The sequence below is a fragment of the Electrona antarctica genome (assembly GCF_951216825.1).
Source record: "Electrona antarctica genome assembly, chromosome: 11".
Classification (NCBI taxonomy): domain Eukaryota; kingdom Metazoa; phylum Chordata; class Actinopteri; order Myctophiformes; family Myctophidae; genus Electrona; species Electrona antarctica.
Genome location: NC_136792.1, coordinates 48,335,434 through 48,353,135, shown reverse-complemented (window position 1 = coordinate 48,353,135; position 17,702 = coordinate 48,335,434). Strand labels below are relative to the sequence as shown.

Below are 17,702 nucleotides of genomic sequence, written 5' to 3'. Positions count from 1 at the left end.
TATAGCAGCATCAAAAATGTAGAATTTTTGAATACTGTACAGAACCCCAAAAGAGGTTCCTGCCCAGAAGGGTTGTTACAACACCAAAGGGGGTTCCTGCCCAGAATGGGTTTAAGAGAGTCCTCACGCGTGTGGATTCCACACGCTACAAACAAGTGACTGGCATATATATAGGGACCTTAAAGGACCACTTCACCACTTTTCAACTTCTCTTCCTATAATTGGTCCTAACTAATGTTCATGATAAAATACCACCATTTTTCTCATAGGAAGGCTGTGGGCAGTTCAGAAACCCGTCCACCAGTGACATCATCGATGGTGAATCCAAGCTAATAGAAACGGCAGGCTTTCTTTTCCTGAAAAGTCTGCCTAATGATGATGTCACTGGTGGACGGGTGTCCGAACTGCCCAAAGCCCTCCTATGAGACACAGACTGAGTAGGAAAAAATTGTGGTGTTTTATCATGAACATTAGTGAGGACCAATTATATGAAGAGATGTTGAAAAGTGGTGAAGTGGTCCTTTAAGTATAATCCTCAGGGCATCATTATAGGCCACTCCCACGCTACCTTTCTTGTATAGCAGTGGTTTTGAAACCCTCTTCATATCAAGGTCCATTATTTCTTTGGCATTTGAGCCACGGGCCACCATTTGATGACATGTAGCCTCTCAGACCCCAAATATTTTGTTGTCATTGGATAAGATTTGTCCACAATTCCATGCTGTATATTGATGTTAGTACCAGGAGATAACAGGCATAACAATTCTTCTACATTCTCTAATTGTGTAGACTTCTTGTAAATTAAGTAATGCCGATGTTTAACAATAATTTAACTCTTGGGAGTGTAAAATGAATCAAAATGGACCCTCACGGGTCCATTTTGATTCATTTTACCCTCTCAAGAGTTAAAGGACCACTTCACCACTTTTCAACCTATCTTCATATAATAGGTCCTCACTAATAATCATGAAAAAATGGCGCAATTCTTTGTCTCATAGGAGGGCTGTGGGCAGTTCAGAAACCGTCTTCCAGTGACATCATCGATGGGGAATACAAGCTAATAAAAACCGCAGGCTTTCTAGTCCTGAAAAGTTGCAATGCGAAAATGGAAGCCATCGTTCTCACGATAATGAAAATCTAAACATTTTTGTAAAAAAATCTTGTTTAAAAAATAATCTGCCTAATGATGATGTCACTGGAAGACGGTTTCTAAACTACCTATTATATGAAGATAGGTTGAAAAGTGGTGAAGTGGTCCTTTAAAGAACTATAAGGGTCCATCTGTTACCAACTCTACATCATTTAGCTGGGGACCACCTGGAACCCCCTCAAGGACCACCTGGAACCCCCTCAAGGATCACCTGGAACCCCCTCAAGGACCACCGGTGGTCCCTGGACCGCTGGTTGAAAACCACTGTTCAGACATTTCACACATTTGTCTTTTTATGTTTTGACACTAATGGATTATGAACACTGGAATTTCACATTAATTTGAGAAATGATTTGGAGAAATGCTGACCTCGTGCCCTCAGGACTCCTGACTGATCTGAATTAAAATTGATCACGTTATCTTCACGGTAACGGTTCCAGGCTGGTACCAGCAAAACAAGTTGAAGTTAATGTGTCTAATTTGTCAAATTCTAGAGACAACATGTGCAGGAATTCAGTCTACTCTAGCCCAATTAGGCCTGACCTCAAAATTTAAAAAAAATCTTCTAAATCCTCCAGTTTTCTGAAATAAATATTTTCACGATTTAGCGTGCCACTCGGTGGCGCGCTATGAGCTTGTATATCTGCTATTTTTCAATAGCTAAATTATAACAATGTTTAAAACACCAAAAGGGGTTCCCGCCCAAAATGGGCTAGACTCTATCAGAGCCTTATCTAGCAGCAGAGAGAGAGAGAGAGAGAGAGAGAGAGACTGAATACTTTCAGTTTGCAGAGACAGGCACAGATAGAGTACAGTTAATACAAGAGGATTTGCAGACCCACGAAAAAACTATGGCTTGTTTCCATTGGGAGCGAATTGGGGGGGTCATTTCACCACTAGCATTGGGTTCTTTTTCTGGTCAAAAGGGTACTCTGAAAACCTACCTAACTGTCTCTGACCTAGCCTCGTGTTGCGATACTAATATACCACTGCGCTGCACTGCGTGGGATATCTGCCTCGGGAGTCAGGGCATATGCATATAATATGCAATAGGGGCGGATGAAAGTCTGGCTGTGCCAGGCTAAAGGCTCATACATAGTCTGGATTTTCGGTGGTGAGGTGACCACCGAACTACAACATGACGTCACAAGCCGCGGTGAAGAGCAAACCACCGCCACCGCTCCAGCCCTTTTCTCTGTTTTTACTCACCACCGCTCAACGTTATTTCAGCTCCGGTGGTCAGCTCACCACCGGAGCGGTGGTCACCTCACCACCGAAAATCCAGACTATGAATAGGCCTTAACTCTGACCCTAAGGTGAGTGGGGAACATAATATAGGGAGCCAGGGAAAACATAACCTGGGGAACCAAATTTGCATCACTGAGTCCTGAGTATAAGATGCTGATGTAGCAGAGTGGCTCACAGCTTCAGCCTGATGGCTTCAAAAGTCTAATATCTCCCCCAGTCCGTAGGGATGACTGGTCTCAATTTTTCTAGTGACACTGGTTAAGACATTGGCAGAGATTAAAAAAGTTTATAGTTAAGGGACGCAATAAAACAATCGACCTCTGCATCTTCTAGTTTATTTTGCTAGCTTTAGTTATAATAATAATTTCTTCTTGTTTTCTACATGAATATAACCACATTATAACCATATAAAATGAAATGAGAGTTAAATGCTGCAATTTGTAAAAAATAGCAAAATATGACTCCTAACTTAAGTGGGACTCATAAAATATCCCTGGGACTCATCTAAAAGACCATCCCTGCATCCCGGGACTCATTACATTGAAAACCTAATTACATCACTGCATTGGACTTTCACGCAGGAGACCTGAGTTTGAATCCTGGGTGTTACACTGACACACACAGCATTAATTCAGCTTTATGTAAACATCTTACAAACATATCCTACATGTAGAGGGTTATGTTTAAAGAAAAATGTATCCCACAATTTTGTTCACCTGACAGGGGGAGTTTCCCCGGTAGGACCTTATTCCAGCCAGTTCCTTTCACCTCCATCAGGTGCCCCGGCTGGTCAGAGGGATGCCGTATTAGAGACCAAGATTACTACATTTTTGTGAGGGTATACCCCTGCCTAGGGCAGTGGTTCCCAAACTGTGATGCGTGCACGGTGCACCCATTGTGGTGCGTGGGCGCCTTCTAGGGGGTGCCAGTCAAAGTCGTACTATTTGTCACACACGTTGCCGCAGTGAAATTTGTTCTTCGCATTTGACCCATCTCTTGGAGCAGTGAGCCACAGCCATGGTGCTATGGTTTTATTTTAAATATATTAACATATTAATGCCAATATATGGCAAGTATATGCAGAATATAGCCTAGTATGCCATATTCAGGTTCATATATGTGCATATACAGTCTCTATATAGCTTGTGCAATTTATATTTCCATGTGCGGGGGGGTCAGCTAGGTCAGGACGTAACAGGGGGTGCATGGCCAAAAAGGTTTGGGAACAGCTGCCCTTCCTAGGGAACATGGGCAGTGTTGCGAAGGCTTTCACTTAGAGCTCCATATATGGGGATAACCTATAGTCCCATATATGGAGACAACGGCGATATCCAGCGCTGACATCAGATTAATGTAGAAACTCCAAAGATGGATATACACAGTGGTGACATCATCGTGACACTAGACTTGCACAGCATAAAAGGAGGCTCCCATGGCTTCTAAAGGGCAGATATACCAAGAAACGCACGCGGTATCTCCAACCTGTCGACACATACGAACCAAGGTATCTGGCTTTACAATATTTGATATTTAATTGAATAGCTTCTATTACTTTTGGCACAAGTATTCTAGATGAGACAGAATAACTGGCTAATGGCTAAGCAACTGAAGCAGCATTGAAGTAGAGGTTTCCACATCCCGGTTAAGTTTGTATCGAACATCACTGTAGCGGGTCCTCAGTGAGTGCCACCTGAACTATGTGGAGAATTGACCCCATCCCATAATTATTTCAATAGAAATGTATATTGAGTAAATGGCCAAAAAGTGGATTTTAGGGGCTGCGGAGAATTTGCTTTAATAATTTACAAGAAGTCTACACAATTAGAGAATGTATAGAAGAATTAGTTATTTTTCAACATGTGTCTGTTATCTCTCCTTATCCTTAAGTAGGCCTACAACATCAATACAGCATGGAATTGTGGACAAAATCTTTTTTGGTTCTGAGAGGCTAAATGTCATCCGTGGCTCAAATGCCGAATAAATTGATTGATTGATTGATTGAAATATTTATTAACAGTTTGCAGATTTACAGTACATTCAAGCACAAACTCAATACAAAGACTGTTAACTGTGAGTGGACGACCCAATTAAGCATTACACTTGTTTACAAGAGGGTCCACCTTGTTCAATTCATCAAAACAAAATAATAATGGACCTTGGTATGAAAAGGGTTGAAAACCTGACCAGTCACCATGCAGACTCCAGACACCACCAGCCTGCGCGTTCACAGGGCAGCGAAGTGCCCGTGCACTGTGGGCTGATATCTGGGGCAGCCGACAGGGCGGCGTTCGCTGCTTTGCTTGCCTGACAACAACAACCGCGTCCATTTTGTTTAGCTGCTATCGGCTATATTCAAGGGGGCAGGCAGGCTTTCCAACGTTGAAGCTCTAGGTCCTAGTGGTAGGACGAGGGACTACAGGCGGACCCGTGGATTCATGACCGGGAAACCCCGTGCAGCTGGGCTTTAACGTTGAGCGCTCGGTTGCCCTACGTCACTCAGGACCTCAAAGTTGAGGTCCTGGGAGGGACTTCCGGCAGTCTTCCGGGTGCTTCAAAACGCCACTGAGCAACTTCCACTGACATGAATAGCTGGGGGGGCGGAGCTTCGCGCTAGTTCAGTCTCTATTATATATATACTCTATGGCTATATTAGTATAGTTAACATTACAAACCCTGTTCTCTTCTGTAGCTAGCAGCAGGCAGCAGAGATGGACGAGGCCGACGAGCCCGTGGGCATAGTTCACCCACACAGCACCTCCTCCGCCTCGGGGTCCGGCAACAACAAGTCCTCTGGAGACAAGATGTTCTCCCTGAAGAAGTGGAACGCCGTGGCCATGTGGAGCTGGGACGTGGAGTGTGACACTTGTGCCATTTGTCGAGTGCAAGTGATGGGTAAGAAAATGCCATAACTATAGCATGCTAACGTTAAGCTGCTATAACGTTTATATTAAGCCCCGCAGATTCGCTGTAATGAATACATTTATTGATTGATTTACAGATGCTTGCCTCCGATGCCAGGCTGAAAACAAACAAGAGGACTGTGTTGGTAAGAAAGGCCTTGTTAATCGTGAATTTATTTGGTTGTGTCATCTTAGTCTAACCTGGTTAGCTAGCTACAGTGGCTACTCTACTGGCTACATTTTAATTAGTAGATGATTGAATGAAGCTGGCAGGGCTAGATCAGAGTTATAATATGTTTGATCAGTGGTTCTCAAGGTGGGGGCCGGGGACCCCCAGGGGGGAGGGGGTGTCCTTGAGGGAGTCCCAGGGGGTACCCAGATAAATGATAGATGGTTAAAAAGAAAATTATTGGTCTAACTCGGAGTGTACAAATGGAACCAATGATTTGGTTCCATTTGTACACTCTCAGAGTAAAATTAACATTGATTTTACTATATAAATTGGGGTCCCAGAGATAGAAATGCCATTAAGTGAGCTTCCGACGAGGCCTAATGCATGTCAAATTGGGGTTCATTGAAATTAAAATGGTTGAGAATCACTGCTAGAGCTGTAAAAGTATTCTCTTATGAGGGTCCCTATATATTTTTCAAATGGTGTCCACGGATTGATTGATTTATTAACTGTTTGCAGAATTACAGTACATTTCAAGTACAACTCAACACCTGTTAACTGAGTGGACAACACCATAAAGCATTACACTTGTTTACAATAGGGCCCACCATTTTCAATTCATCAAAACAATTAGAGACGTACGAATATACACAACTATATAGTCAAAACAGGAAATCATCACGGGCTAATAAGTGTCAATTTGGGGGTCCTTCCTTGACATAAAACTTTGAGAACCACTGTGTGTGTTAGATTGCTTAATGTAAATCGCTCTGGATTAAGAGTGTCTGCTAAATGTCTAAATTGTCAATGATAGATACCTGACCAGTTTATAGGGTCTGGTACCAGCGTAGATGGTAGGTGACCACCTGAGTGCCTAAACTGCTTTTTGAAGCTGCTCTAAAAACATAAAAAAATGCCCACTAGAACATTTAGTGCTTGTTATGTTAATACATGTCATTAAAATGACATTTGTGCCTTTTGACTTATGACTGACTAATGATTATAATGTGTTTATTTGGACAAAAAGGATTTCTTGAATTTACTTTTGGAACTACTCAAGTTTTTGATTTGTTTTTTCTGTGACCCAAAGATGCAGTAGTAAAATGTTTTTATAGCTGAAAGACAAGTACACATTGTATAAAATAACTGAGGCGGGTGATGATTAACCCATTTTGAGCAGGGACCCCTTTTGGTGATTACATACATTATGTTATAATTTAGCTATTGAAAAATAGCAGATCTACAAGCTCATAGCGTGGCACCGAGTGCGGCGCTATGAACTTGTAAGTCTGCTATTTTTGAAAAATCGTGAAAATATTTAGATTTTTTTTAATTTTAGGGTCAGGCCTAAATGGGTTAAGAACCTCACATCATTGTGTTCTATTGCATTCTATATTTTCTCATGTCATATCCCCTCCCTCTCTCTCTCTCTCTCTAGTGGTATGGGGAGAATGCAACCACTCCTTCCATAACTGCTGCATGTCCCTGTGGGTCAAACAGAACAATCGCTGTCCTCTCTGCCAGCAGGACTGGGTCGTACAGAGAATCGGCAAATGAGCTCTACTTCTTGGCTATAAAATTATGTCTTGCTGCTCGCACTCCCCCATCTGTGCATCTGATCTGTTGGGGGTGACGGCGTGGACACTGATCACTGCGACCCCCCCCCCCCCCCCCTATGCAGAGCAACTGATGAAATCCTGCTCTGATTCTATACTGTAGGTGCAAGTGCATGCTGTCGTCGGCGTTCTTCTGATATCACAGGAGAGTACAATGGACAATATTAAGGACACGAGGACTTTGACCTGATCATGAATTCATGGTGGATGGAGAGTTATGAAGAGGAGGTTGTTGAGCCTAGTTGCAGTGCTCTCGGTCCAGTCTAGCTTTGTGTTGTTCGTTGCTTGTGGTGGTGATCATGTCCAAAACATCTTGAGTAGATGTCTGGTTGTTTAAAAAACAATAAAGAATTGTTTTAGCACTGAATATATGGTACACTATCTATTATTTTCTTTTTGTCCCTTCGATTATTTTCCATGTAATTGTGCTGTACAGTAAAGCCCTAACCACACCAAAGGGCCGAGACGGTTTAAGCGTTGTCCCTGCGGTGGGATATGTCCTGTTGCACGTTAACGCGCGTCGTCCCTAGTGATTCAACGCATGGAATTCAATGGCCCAAATCACACCGAAGGGTTGAAACTGTTTTATAGCGTTAACGCCGTGCAACCGTTTGGACCCAAGGAGTTGCATGGTGCACGTGGTGACCCTTTGGTGTGGTTAGGGCTTTACACATAGTAACTTTGTCTAAAGCCAAGGTTTTATTTCATCTGATTCCCAGGTAGAGGTGCTCCGATCAGGTTTTATGGGGCCGATCACCGATTATTCTCACGGTCGGCTGATGCCCATACCGATAACGATCTTTTGCGCCAGTTCGAACCCGGGCTCCCCCAGAGTTGGTGTCAAAGTGTCCTTGAGCAAGACACTGAACCCTGAATTGCTCCTGATGTGCTAGTTGGTGCCTTGCATGGTTTCTGCTGCCATCGGTGTATGAATGGGTGAATGTGCTCTTATGTAAGCGCCTTGGATAAATGCACCATTTACCAAGATAGGGCCCTATCTGATTGACTTTTATATACCACTTAAATGGTATAAAAGATTGGTTACTCCAGATCAGTGGTTCCCAAAGTGGGGTCCAGGGGACCCCCAGGGGTCCTTGAGGGAGTTCCAGGGGGACCCAGCTAAATGATAGTTTGTAACCAAATGGACCCTTATGGGTCTGTAACTCAGAGTGTACAAATGGAACAAATTGACCCTATTTGTACAATCAGATTTAAATTAACATTGATTTTACAATATAAATTGGGGTCTCAGAGATACAAATGCCATTAAATGGGGGTCCGTAGACTAATGCATGTCAAACTGGGGGTCCTTGAAATTATACGGCTTGAGAATCCCTGCTAGAGCTGTAAAAATCGTCTCTTAAGGAGGTGACAGGAGGTCCCTGTCATATATTTTTCAGATGGGGGTCTGCGGGCTAATTAGTGTCAATTTGGGGGTCCTTGACATCAAAAAGTTTGGGAACCACTGCTCCAGAAAGATCAGATAAATTGCCGATCACCGATCGAGTCATTTGGAAAATGACTCGTGAAAATCATCCGATCACCGATCGGTTGGCAGATCTATAGATTCTGAGTCAATAGTCCCAGGAGGTTTATGTCAAATATAATATTTGTGATAAGCAGTAGTAGAGCTCAGCTGGTAGTTGGCTGTTACATGTCTTGGCATTTTATTCTATTATTTTTCTTTTTTTTAATAATTTTTATCCCACGATTTTATAACCCATTTTTCACCCCTGTGTCAATTATCTAATGTGATCCTGGGCTCTACACACCCTCCGCCAACCTGGGGAGAGCAACGGACTTGAACTCATGCTTCCTTCATGCATGAGTCGCTCCTTTACACCTGACATGGGGGAGTTTCCCTGGTTGGACGTAGCGCGTGGAAGGAACACGTTATTCCAACCAGTTCCTTTCCCCTCCATCAGGCACCCCGGCTGGCCAGGGGAAGGCAGTTTAGAGACCATGTTTTTTGTGAGGGTACCTACCCTAGGGGACACGGGAGAACATGCAAACTCCACACATTTTATTCTATTCTTATTCAAACGGACACGAGTGGCACTGTACTTTTTCCGATATCCAGAAAATCTCTTCGCAAATCTACAATTTAGGCATTTAGCAGACGCTCTTAAATCCAGAGCGATTTACAGTAAGCAAGAACAACACATGGTAATACATTATCAAATACATAGAAATAGTCATCAAGGATCATAAGCAAGCTAAGAACCTAGCATCTGTCTAACAGTAGAATATCTACAAACCCACATTGTGAGCTTGTAGATCCCCCAGACTAGGTATGGGATTCTGGGGTTCACATGGTTAAATCCTCTGCATTCCAGACACACTCCTCTCACCCAAAAGTACCTTATTTTAAGGAGTGCTGTATATAAATCCAGATTATAGACAGACACACACACACACACATGTTCTTTCAGTCTTGTCCTCAGTTTGCAGACAAGACTTCTTTTTTTCTTTTTTTTTTAGACATAAGACATAAGAGAAATATAATTTACAGTTTTTGTTTTCTAAGCTGAGCTGACAGAAAGAGTAAACAGCATGCGCCATAACATCCTTAAAGGTATATTCAGTGATTTCACTTAATTCAAATATCACTTCTTTTTTTGTTTTGTTGTGATAATCCTCCCTACTATAGAGTTCCTCCCTGTCCCCAGTTAACCCCTATGGCGGTCAAAAACCCTTAGGTTTCGTTTTTGGCTAGGTGGCCCAGCCGTCATCCAATCAGGATAGAGAGGGGCCTTCTGCCAATCATGATCGACCGGGTGTGCGTGCTGTTGGCCTGTTGCGTGTCCGCCCACTGTAGTGTGTGCATGTGCACATCTTGTTACCGGGGCCGACCAGGGTTTTTTCCAAATCACTGAATGCTCCTTTAAAGTGTTCTCTGAATGCCTGATTCCACAGAGGATGTACTGTTTTCTATTAACATGCATATCTAGAGCAATGTGGAAGAAAAAGTCATTTATTTGATTACTTTTTTGAGCACCGTTTTGAGATGTTGGATCATGAACACTTACTTCAGTCAAAATCTAGGAAGACTTCCATAAATAGACAAAATCCTTAACATGCATGTCCAGAGACTAGTTGGTTTTCTTTACTTTAAAGTGGTGTTTGAGGTCAAATGCGGCCTCACTCGAGCTCAACTCAACATTAGGACTGTTGAATCTATTTTATTCTGGCTTGTTGTTCCATTATATCAAGTTTACAGTGATGACATTTTCATTCTGTTCCTGTATAATAATAAGATGTACAGTGTTCTCTACCAAAGACTGCTTAATCTCCTCAACTAGACACTTTTAGCCCATTAATGCAACAGCAAGCTATAATCAACCACGTGTTAAGACCAGTACCTGCTGCCACCTCACTGTAGCATGCTACTGTCAGTCCTGTTATTGCAGCATACAGGCACTCACTTGGTGGTTTGAAGGTTTCTAAAGATAGGCACGCCTAAAGCTTCTTATGTACAAACAGCATTAAGTTGCTTTACCTGAGTAGTATCCACAAATACACTTTCAAAGACACTTAACTAACGGCAAATCCACCACCGTGCTATTTTTAATTCCAAAAGAGGCGTGACATGAGGGTTTTCTAATCATCCATGCCGGGGTAGGCTCAGGTGCCTGATGAGGCGTTGGAACAACCTGGGGAAGGGTGTAAATTGGGTGATTCAGTCAAACAGGAGCAGCTTCTCCGTTTGTGGGCCGCATGGGTGACTCATGATAAATTCAGCATTAGTGACATGGGGTCACTGGACAACCTCGTGGCCAACACAGCCTACCTGAAAGCCCAGGCAGGAGATTGCACGGAGCTGAGGAAACGAAGGGGCAGTCTGGCTCTGCCCAAGCCTCAGAGGTCCTCTTCTACCAGGGCGGATATGTGCAAATTAGGCTACGAGTCGCTCTGCGAGATACAGCCTATTGGGAAACTGTTATTCAGACAGTTTCTCACGCAGGCCTCCAACCCACCACAGTATGCGGCGGCCGCTGACTTCCTGGCCGACCTGCGCGACTGGACCCTGGCGGAAGCCGGAGCCAAGGATAGAGCCCGGCAGAACATTCTGACAAAGTTCTGCGAGGCCGACTCGGAGAGTTTTCTCGGTTTCCTCACCTTGGGCGTGGCCGAGAGATGCAAGGTCGCGTCGGACAAGGACTTTGAGGAGGTGATGATGAGCATGGTGAGGGAGGCCACCAGAGATTTCCTGAGGAAAACGCCTTTCTCCGAGTACCAGAAGAGCTCTTATTTTGATAAGTTCCTGCAATGGAAGGAGTACGAGAAACAGCAGATAGTCAACGACAGGTACTTTTATGAGTTCAGGACCCTGGGCAAGGGAGCCTTTGGTGAGGTACGTGTTTTTTTTTTTAATTATTATTTTGTAGAGATTATTATAATAATAAAAGTGAGCTGAGATGATCTACTAATTTGTCTCTGTGTCTCATGGGAGCGATGTGGGCAGTTCAGAAACCTGTCTACCAGTGACATCATCGATGGGGAATCCAAGCTAATAGAAACTGCAGGCTTTCTATTCTTGAAAAGTTGCAATGCAATAATGGAAGCCATCGTTCTCACGATAATAAAAATCGAAATATGTTTTTTTTTAAATTCTGCCTAACACGTGGACGGGTTTCTGAACTGCCCACAGCCCTCCTATGAGACACAGACTGAGTAGAAAAAAATGGTGGTATTTTATCATGAACATTAGTGAGGACCAATTATATGAAGATAAGTGATCATTTAATGTGTCTGTAAGTATAAGTGTAAAAGGTAAAATAGCCAAAGTCAAAATAATTGATCATTACCAACACCCACTTGATTACAGTCTGATTTAATTGTTTTACTTTAAAGGGCCACTTCACCCCTTGTTTAATGTTTAGACACAAGAGACACTTTCCTGAAGTGTGTAATATGTTTGTTTTTTTCCATATTTTATTTTATGTTCATGACCAAAAACCTATACTCTAAGCAAAGTCTACAAAGTCACACCTCCACAAGGAGGGGCAGTGCACGGTGCACCAAAGCATTATGGGCATTGTAGAATTCAGCAATCCAGTCAAACTCTATGTGAGTCTAGTCAAACACACAGACTTCATTATTTTTCTGGCCATAGGGTGCAAATATCAAATTGTGCTACTGTTATCTACTACAAATACTATTAACATTGAGTGACTGCAGTTTCTTCCAGAGGTGAAATGTCCCTTTAAACAGTCCACCAAACACACCAAGTGTTTTGGCACAACATCTGAAACAGTTATTGATACGAATGATATTCCTAAAGTCTAAACTATTGGGAAAAAAAGACTCCCGGCAAGAAACATAAATTAGGATCAATAGTGGAAAGTAACTAACTGCCTTTATTCTTTTAAGTAGCCTACTGTATTTAATTTCAAATTTTGAAGTACTAGCTCCCGATCCCGACGGCCTTTACTGTGTGTCACCTCCCCATTTCCTGTCAGCCTACTTTCATCTCTATCAATAAAAAGGCGAAAGCCAAAAAATGGCACGATTTCTGTGTCTCATAGGAGGGTTGTGGGCAGTTTAGAAACCGTCTTCCAGTGACATCATCATTAGGCAGATTTTTTTTTAAACAAGATTTGTTTACAAAAATGTTTAGATTTTCATTATCGTGAGAACGATGGCTTCCATTTTCGCATTGCAACTTTTCAGGACTAGAAAGCCTGCAGTTTCTATTAGCTTGTATTCCCCATCGATGATGTCACTGGAAGACGGTTTCTGAACTGCCCACAACCCTCCTATGAGACACAGACCGAGTAGAAAAAAATTGCACCATTTTTTCATGATTATTAGTGAGGAGTGAGGACCTATTATATGAAGATAGGTTGAAAAGTGGTGAAGTGGTCCTTTAAGGTAAAGTTCCATTATCTAATTTGTCCGATAGGTCTCTGCTGTCCAGGTGAAGCACACGGGTCAAATGTACGCCTGCAAGAAACTGAACAAGAAAAAGCTCCGGAAGAAATGCAGCGAGAGAATGGCCCTGTCGGAGAAGCAGATCCTCGAGAAAGTCAACTGTCTGTTTGTGGTCAAACTGGCCTACGCCTACCAGAACAGCACCCACCTGTGTCTGGTCATGAACCTCATGAACGGCGGAGACCTCAAGTTCCACATCTACGAGCTCGGGGCGGCCAGGGGCCTCCGCATGGAGCGCGTGGTTTACTACACCGCCCAGATGGTCACGGGGATCCTGCACCTGCACTCCATGGACGTGGTGTATCGCGACATGAAGCCGGAGAACGTGCTGCTGGACGGCCACGGTCAGTGCCGGCTGTCCGACCTCGGGCTGGCTGTGTTGCAGATGGGAGGAGACAACAGCAACAGCATCCGCCAAAAAGTAAGTCGGCGTGGTTTGATTGATTGATTGATTGAAATATGTATTAACAGTTTGCAGAATTACAGTACATTTCAAGCACAAACTCAATACAAAGGCTGTTAACTGTGAGTGGACGACCCAATTAAGCATTACACTTGTTTACAAGAGGGTCCACCATGTTCAATTCATCAAAACATTTAGAGACGTACAAATAGACACTTCTATATAGACAAAGAACAGAACAGGAATTCATCATAAAGGAGGTGTGCATCAGCCACGAGGCCTGATCCAAAGTTTAAACCATAGGCCTGACGTCGAAATTAAAAAAAAACGTTCGCTCTGAAAGAATATATATTCAAAGATTTGTGCCGCATTTTTACGATTTTTCAAAAATAGCAGACCTACAAGCTCGTAGCGCGCCACTCGGTGGCGTGCTATGAGCTTGTAGATCTGCTATTTTTCAATAGCTAAAGTATAACATAATGCTCATAGTTAAAACACCAAAAGGGGTTCCCGTCCAGAATGTGTTAAGACCTGAGAGACCAGGTTATTACAAAATGTCAGTTTTCTGAAAAACTGTCATCAGTGGTGCTCCAACCTTTTCATATCAAGGACCCCCAGAATTATCTGCATTTGGCTGCGGACCCTCATCTGAAGACTCTCTCAAGATTTGCCATTGACAATGAACGGAGAAAGGACGTCATAATTCCGCTAAATATGACGTAAATTAAACATCAAAACATTAAACGCCATTGACATTGAAGGGAAATTTGACGTCATATGTAAACGAGCAAATCAGCCAACCAATCACAGGCATTCTGATTGGCCAGTATGAGATGATCCATGATGATGTATGATGATAAGAGCTGATAATTCCGCTAAATATGACGTAAATTAAACATCAAAACATTAAACGCCATTGACATTGAAGGGAAAACTTACGTCATCATCATATCATCATCATCATCATCATCATCATCATCATCATCATCATCATCATACTATAATCATACTATAATTAACCAAATGTCTGAATGTGTGTCTGAATGTCTGAATGTGTGTCAGAAACACCGCCGTAGCTCCTCACTGCCTGCACCAATCACTCCCACTTTTCACACAGGCATTGACCATAATAATATGGAGGTCTTAACGAAGACCCTTTTTTCAATTTAACAAATTATAGATTAATAATGAATTTATTAGTGAATTAAAAATGCCAAAACGCACCCAGGGCACAGTACCCCCCACGGCCACAAGGGGGGGGGGGCAATATCTCACAACGGGTAAGGGCTAGTATGTATAAGCCAATCGATTTTTTTTATCGTTGTTTCTCTAGGCAGGTACGCATGGCTACATGGCTCCGGAGATCCTGAGGCAGGAGTGCTACTGGACGTCGGTGGACTGGTGGGCTCTGGGCTGCAGCATCTACGAGATGGTGGCCGCCCGTGTGCCCTTCAAGGACTTCAGGGAGAAGGTCCTGCTGGAGGAGCTGACACGGCGCACCCTGGAGGACGACTGCAGGTTCGAGCACAAGAACTTTGACGTCCCCACCAAGCACCTCATCAGCCTCTTCCTCAGGAGGAGGCTTGACAACCGGCTTGGTTGCAGGTATGTAAAAAAAAAAGTAATAATAAAAAACATGCCACTAAAGGAATGAATCCATCCATCCATCTTCAACCGCTTATCCGTAGTCGGGTTGCGGGTGCAACAGCTCCACCAGAGTGCTCCAGACTTCCCTCTCCAGAGCAACATTAGTGACTTCCTCCTGGGTGATTCCGAGACGTTCCAAGGCCAGTGAGTCGATGTGTTTCCTCCAACTGCGCCTTGGTCTGCCCCGGGGTCTCCTCCCAGTGGGAGTGCGTTGAGGAAGAATATTAGGTGACAATAAATGTTAATACAAATTCACCCTATAGTGGTCCGGGGGACCACCAGTGGTCCTTGAGGCGGTTCCAGGTGGTCCCCAACTAAATGATGGATAGTTGGTATAACCGATTGGCCCTTATAGATTGTCAGTGTACAATTAAACCAAATTTTTACAGTGTAAAGTTAAACCAAATGGACCCTTTTTGATTGATTGATTGATTTATTAACAGTTTGCAGAATTACAGTACATTTCAAGTACAACTCAATACAAAAACTGTTAACAGTGAGTGGACAACACCAGCATTACACTGGGCCCACCATTTTCAATTCATCAAAACATTTAGAGACGTACGAATATACACAACTATATAGTCAAAAGGAAATTATCATAGGAGGTAAATAGGGAAAAGAAACATATACAGTGAGGGGTCCACTTGGATTAATTTCACACTTAAACATCTGCATTACATAATTTACAAGAAGTCTACACAATTAGAGCATGTAGAATTGTTATTTTGATCTCTCCTATGGTATACCAACATCAATACAGCATGGAATTGTGAACAAAGTCTTATCCAACGATAACAAAATATTCTTTTAGACTTGGGTCTGAGTGGTTAAATCTCTTCAAATGGTGGTCCGTGGCTTAACTGCAGAAGTAATAATGGACCTCGACATGAAAAAGGTTGAACACTACTGCCCTATGTGATCAGATTCATACGGCAGCTATTTTGATCTTCTTTTTACCCATTTTGACCTCATCTAAAAATTGAGATCAGATTCAGTTTTCATCAGATTCATAGTTTTCTGAAAAAGCTATGTTTCTATGTCAGTCGTTCTTCGATTTCTCAAAAATAGCAGACCTACAAGCTCGTAGCGCGCCACTTGGTGGCCCGCTATGAGTTTGTAGATCTGCTATTTTTCAATAGCTAAAGCATAACATAATGCTAACACCAAAAGGGGTTCCCGCCCCAAAATGGGTAATAGGCCCTTGACATTTTAGGGAGGCTTTTCGGTACGTTAGACATGATTACATTGATTTAATTCAGTGGGAGTTATTAACCATCAAAATGTGCTCACTGCTTTCATTCCAACTGGTGCCTGCTAAACATTGTTGAGGCAACAGGGGGCGCTGAACTTACAAAAACAGAATGCATGTTGTGTTGATAGAATAATTCCTTTGAAGAAGGTGTTCTCCTTTATTAATTTCATAAAGGTAACTTGAACAAGGATTTATGTAAGTAATATATAAAACAAATTGTTGTCATTTTGGTGTAAACAACCTTAAATTCTTTGTTGCATGATGCATAACTTTTACCAGCTTTTCTCTGTGTCTCATATTTTGTCAGATACCGGTAATAATATCTTTCTGTTAAAGCATTTTTTTTTAAATGTAAAGTTTAAGTTTGTCATGCAATGTGTCACCATCACATCCCATTCCACAGAAACCACAACCTCTCTCTCTCTCTCTCTCTCTCTTTTAGGGGTGAAGACCCGCGGAAGCACACGTTTTTCCGGAACATCAACTTCCCTCGCCTGGAGGCGGGCCTACTGGAGGCCCCCTGGCTGCCCAGGTCCAACGTGGTCTACACCAAGGACACGGAGGAGTTCAGGGACGGCTCCGAGGCCGAAGACGTCAAGCTCGACGCCAAGGACGAGAAGTTCTTCAAGGTGTTCAGCACGGGGGCGGTCTCCATCCCGTGGCAACACGAGATGATTGACAGTGGACTGTTTGAGGACCTGAACAACCCCCACAGGACGGGCTCAGTCTGTGTAGACGGTGATATAGGGATCTCATCCACGTCTTGTCATATCTTATGAACATCACTGTGACTCGGCTAGAAGTATCCAGACATATAGGCAAAATAATAATCAAATACCGGACGATACTTTCACTCAAATACCTTTTTATTTATTATTATATCTTACAAGTGCCTGCATGCTATTGTGTCTTTGGGTGGCTGGCGAAAGATACCTCAGATAGCCATTGATGTTTGAAACCCATCCAGATATACTGACTCCAAGATGGACGCTGATAAAAAAAAACATGAAGAAAAAAACAATCACACCTGTGTGAAGTGAGCAGTGCAACTGTACCGTGTGGGGGTCCCCGCAACATTCAGGCCCCCAGGAACGCGCCCAGGGGAGCAGGCTGGTTCCGGCAAGCCGCCCCGCGTCCGACAACCGTCGAGAAATGACAGTTACCGTGTGGGGGTCCCCGAGGGGTCCCCGGAACATCCAGGCCCCCAGGAACGCGCACAGGGGGCCGGCCCGGTTCCGGCGAGCCTTCCCGCGTCCGAAACGGTCGAGAAATGACCGAGTTACAGTGTAGCAGCTTTCCGTGCTCGGACACAGGGACAGACACAGGGACTGTGGACAGACATACATACTATACACACACATTGCTACGTAATGGAGC

At 43.3% G+C, this 17,702-nt stretch overlaps 2 protein-coding genes across 2 annotated transcripts; both read left to right on the top strand.

Moving 5' to 3' along the window:
• The first annotated feature begins 5,035 nt into the window (after positions 1-5,035).
• rnf7 (ring finger protein 7) lies at positions 5,036-7,456 on the top strand. Its single transcript, XM_079515095.1, has 3 exons — positions 5,036-5,290; positions 5,397-5,444; positions 6,909-7,456. The coding sequence occupies exons 1-3, from the start codon at positions 5,107-5,109 to the stop codon at positions 7,025-7,027; spliced, it is 351 nt and encodes a 116-aa protein (XP_079371221.1). The 5' UTR covers positions 5,036-5,106; the 3' UTR covers positions 7,028-7,456.
• Positions 7,457-10,837: 3,381 nt separating this feature from the next.
• Positions 10,838-17,104, top strand: LOC306932182 (rhodopsin kinase grk7-b-like; the record flags this gene model as incomplete). The annotated part of the gene is made up of 4 exons (XM_079513880.1): positions 10,838-11,440; positions 12,992-13,441; positions 14,757-15,028; positions 16,768-17,104. 4 exons carry the CDS (start codon positions 10,838-10,840, stop codon positions 17,102-17,104), a joined length of 1,662 nt encoding a protein of 553 aa, XP_079370006.1.
• Between the last annotated feature and the right edge of the window lie 598 nt (positions 17,105-17,702).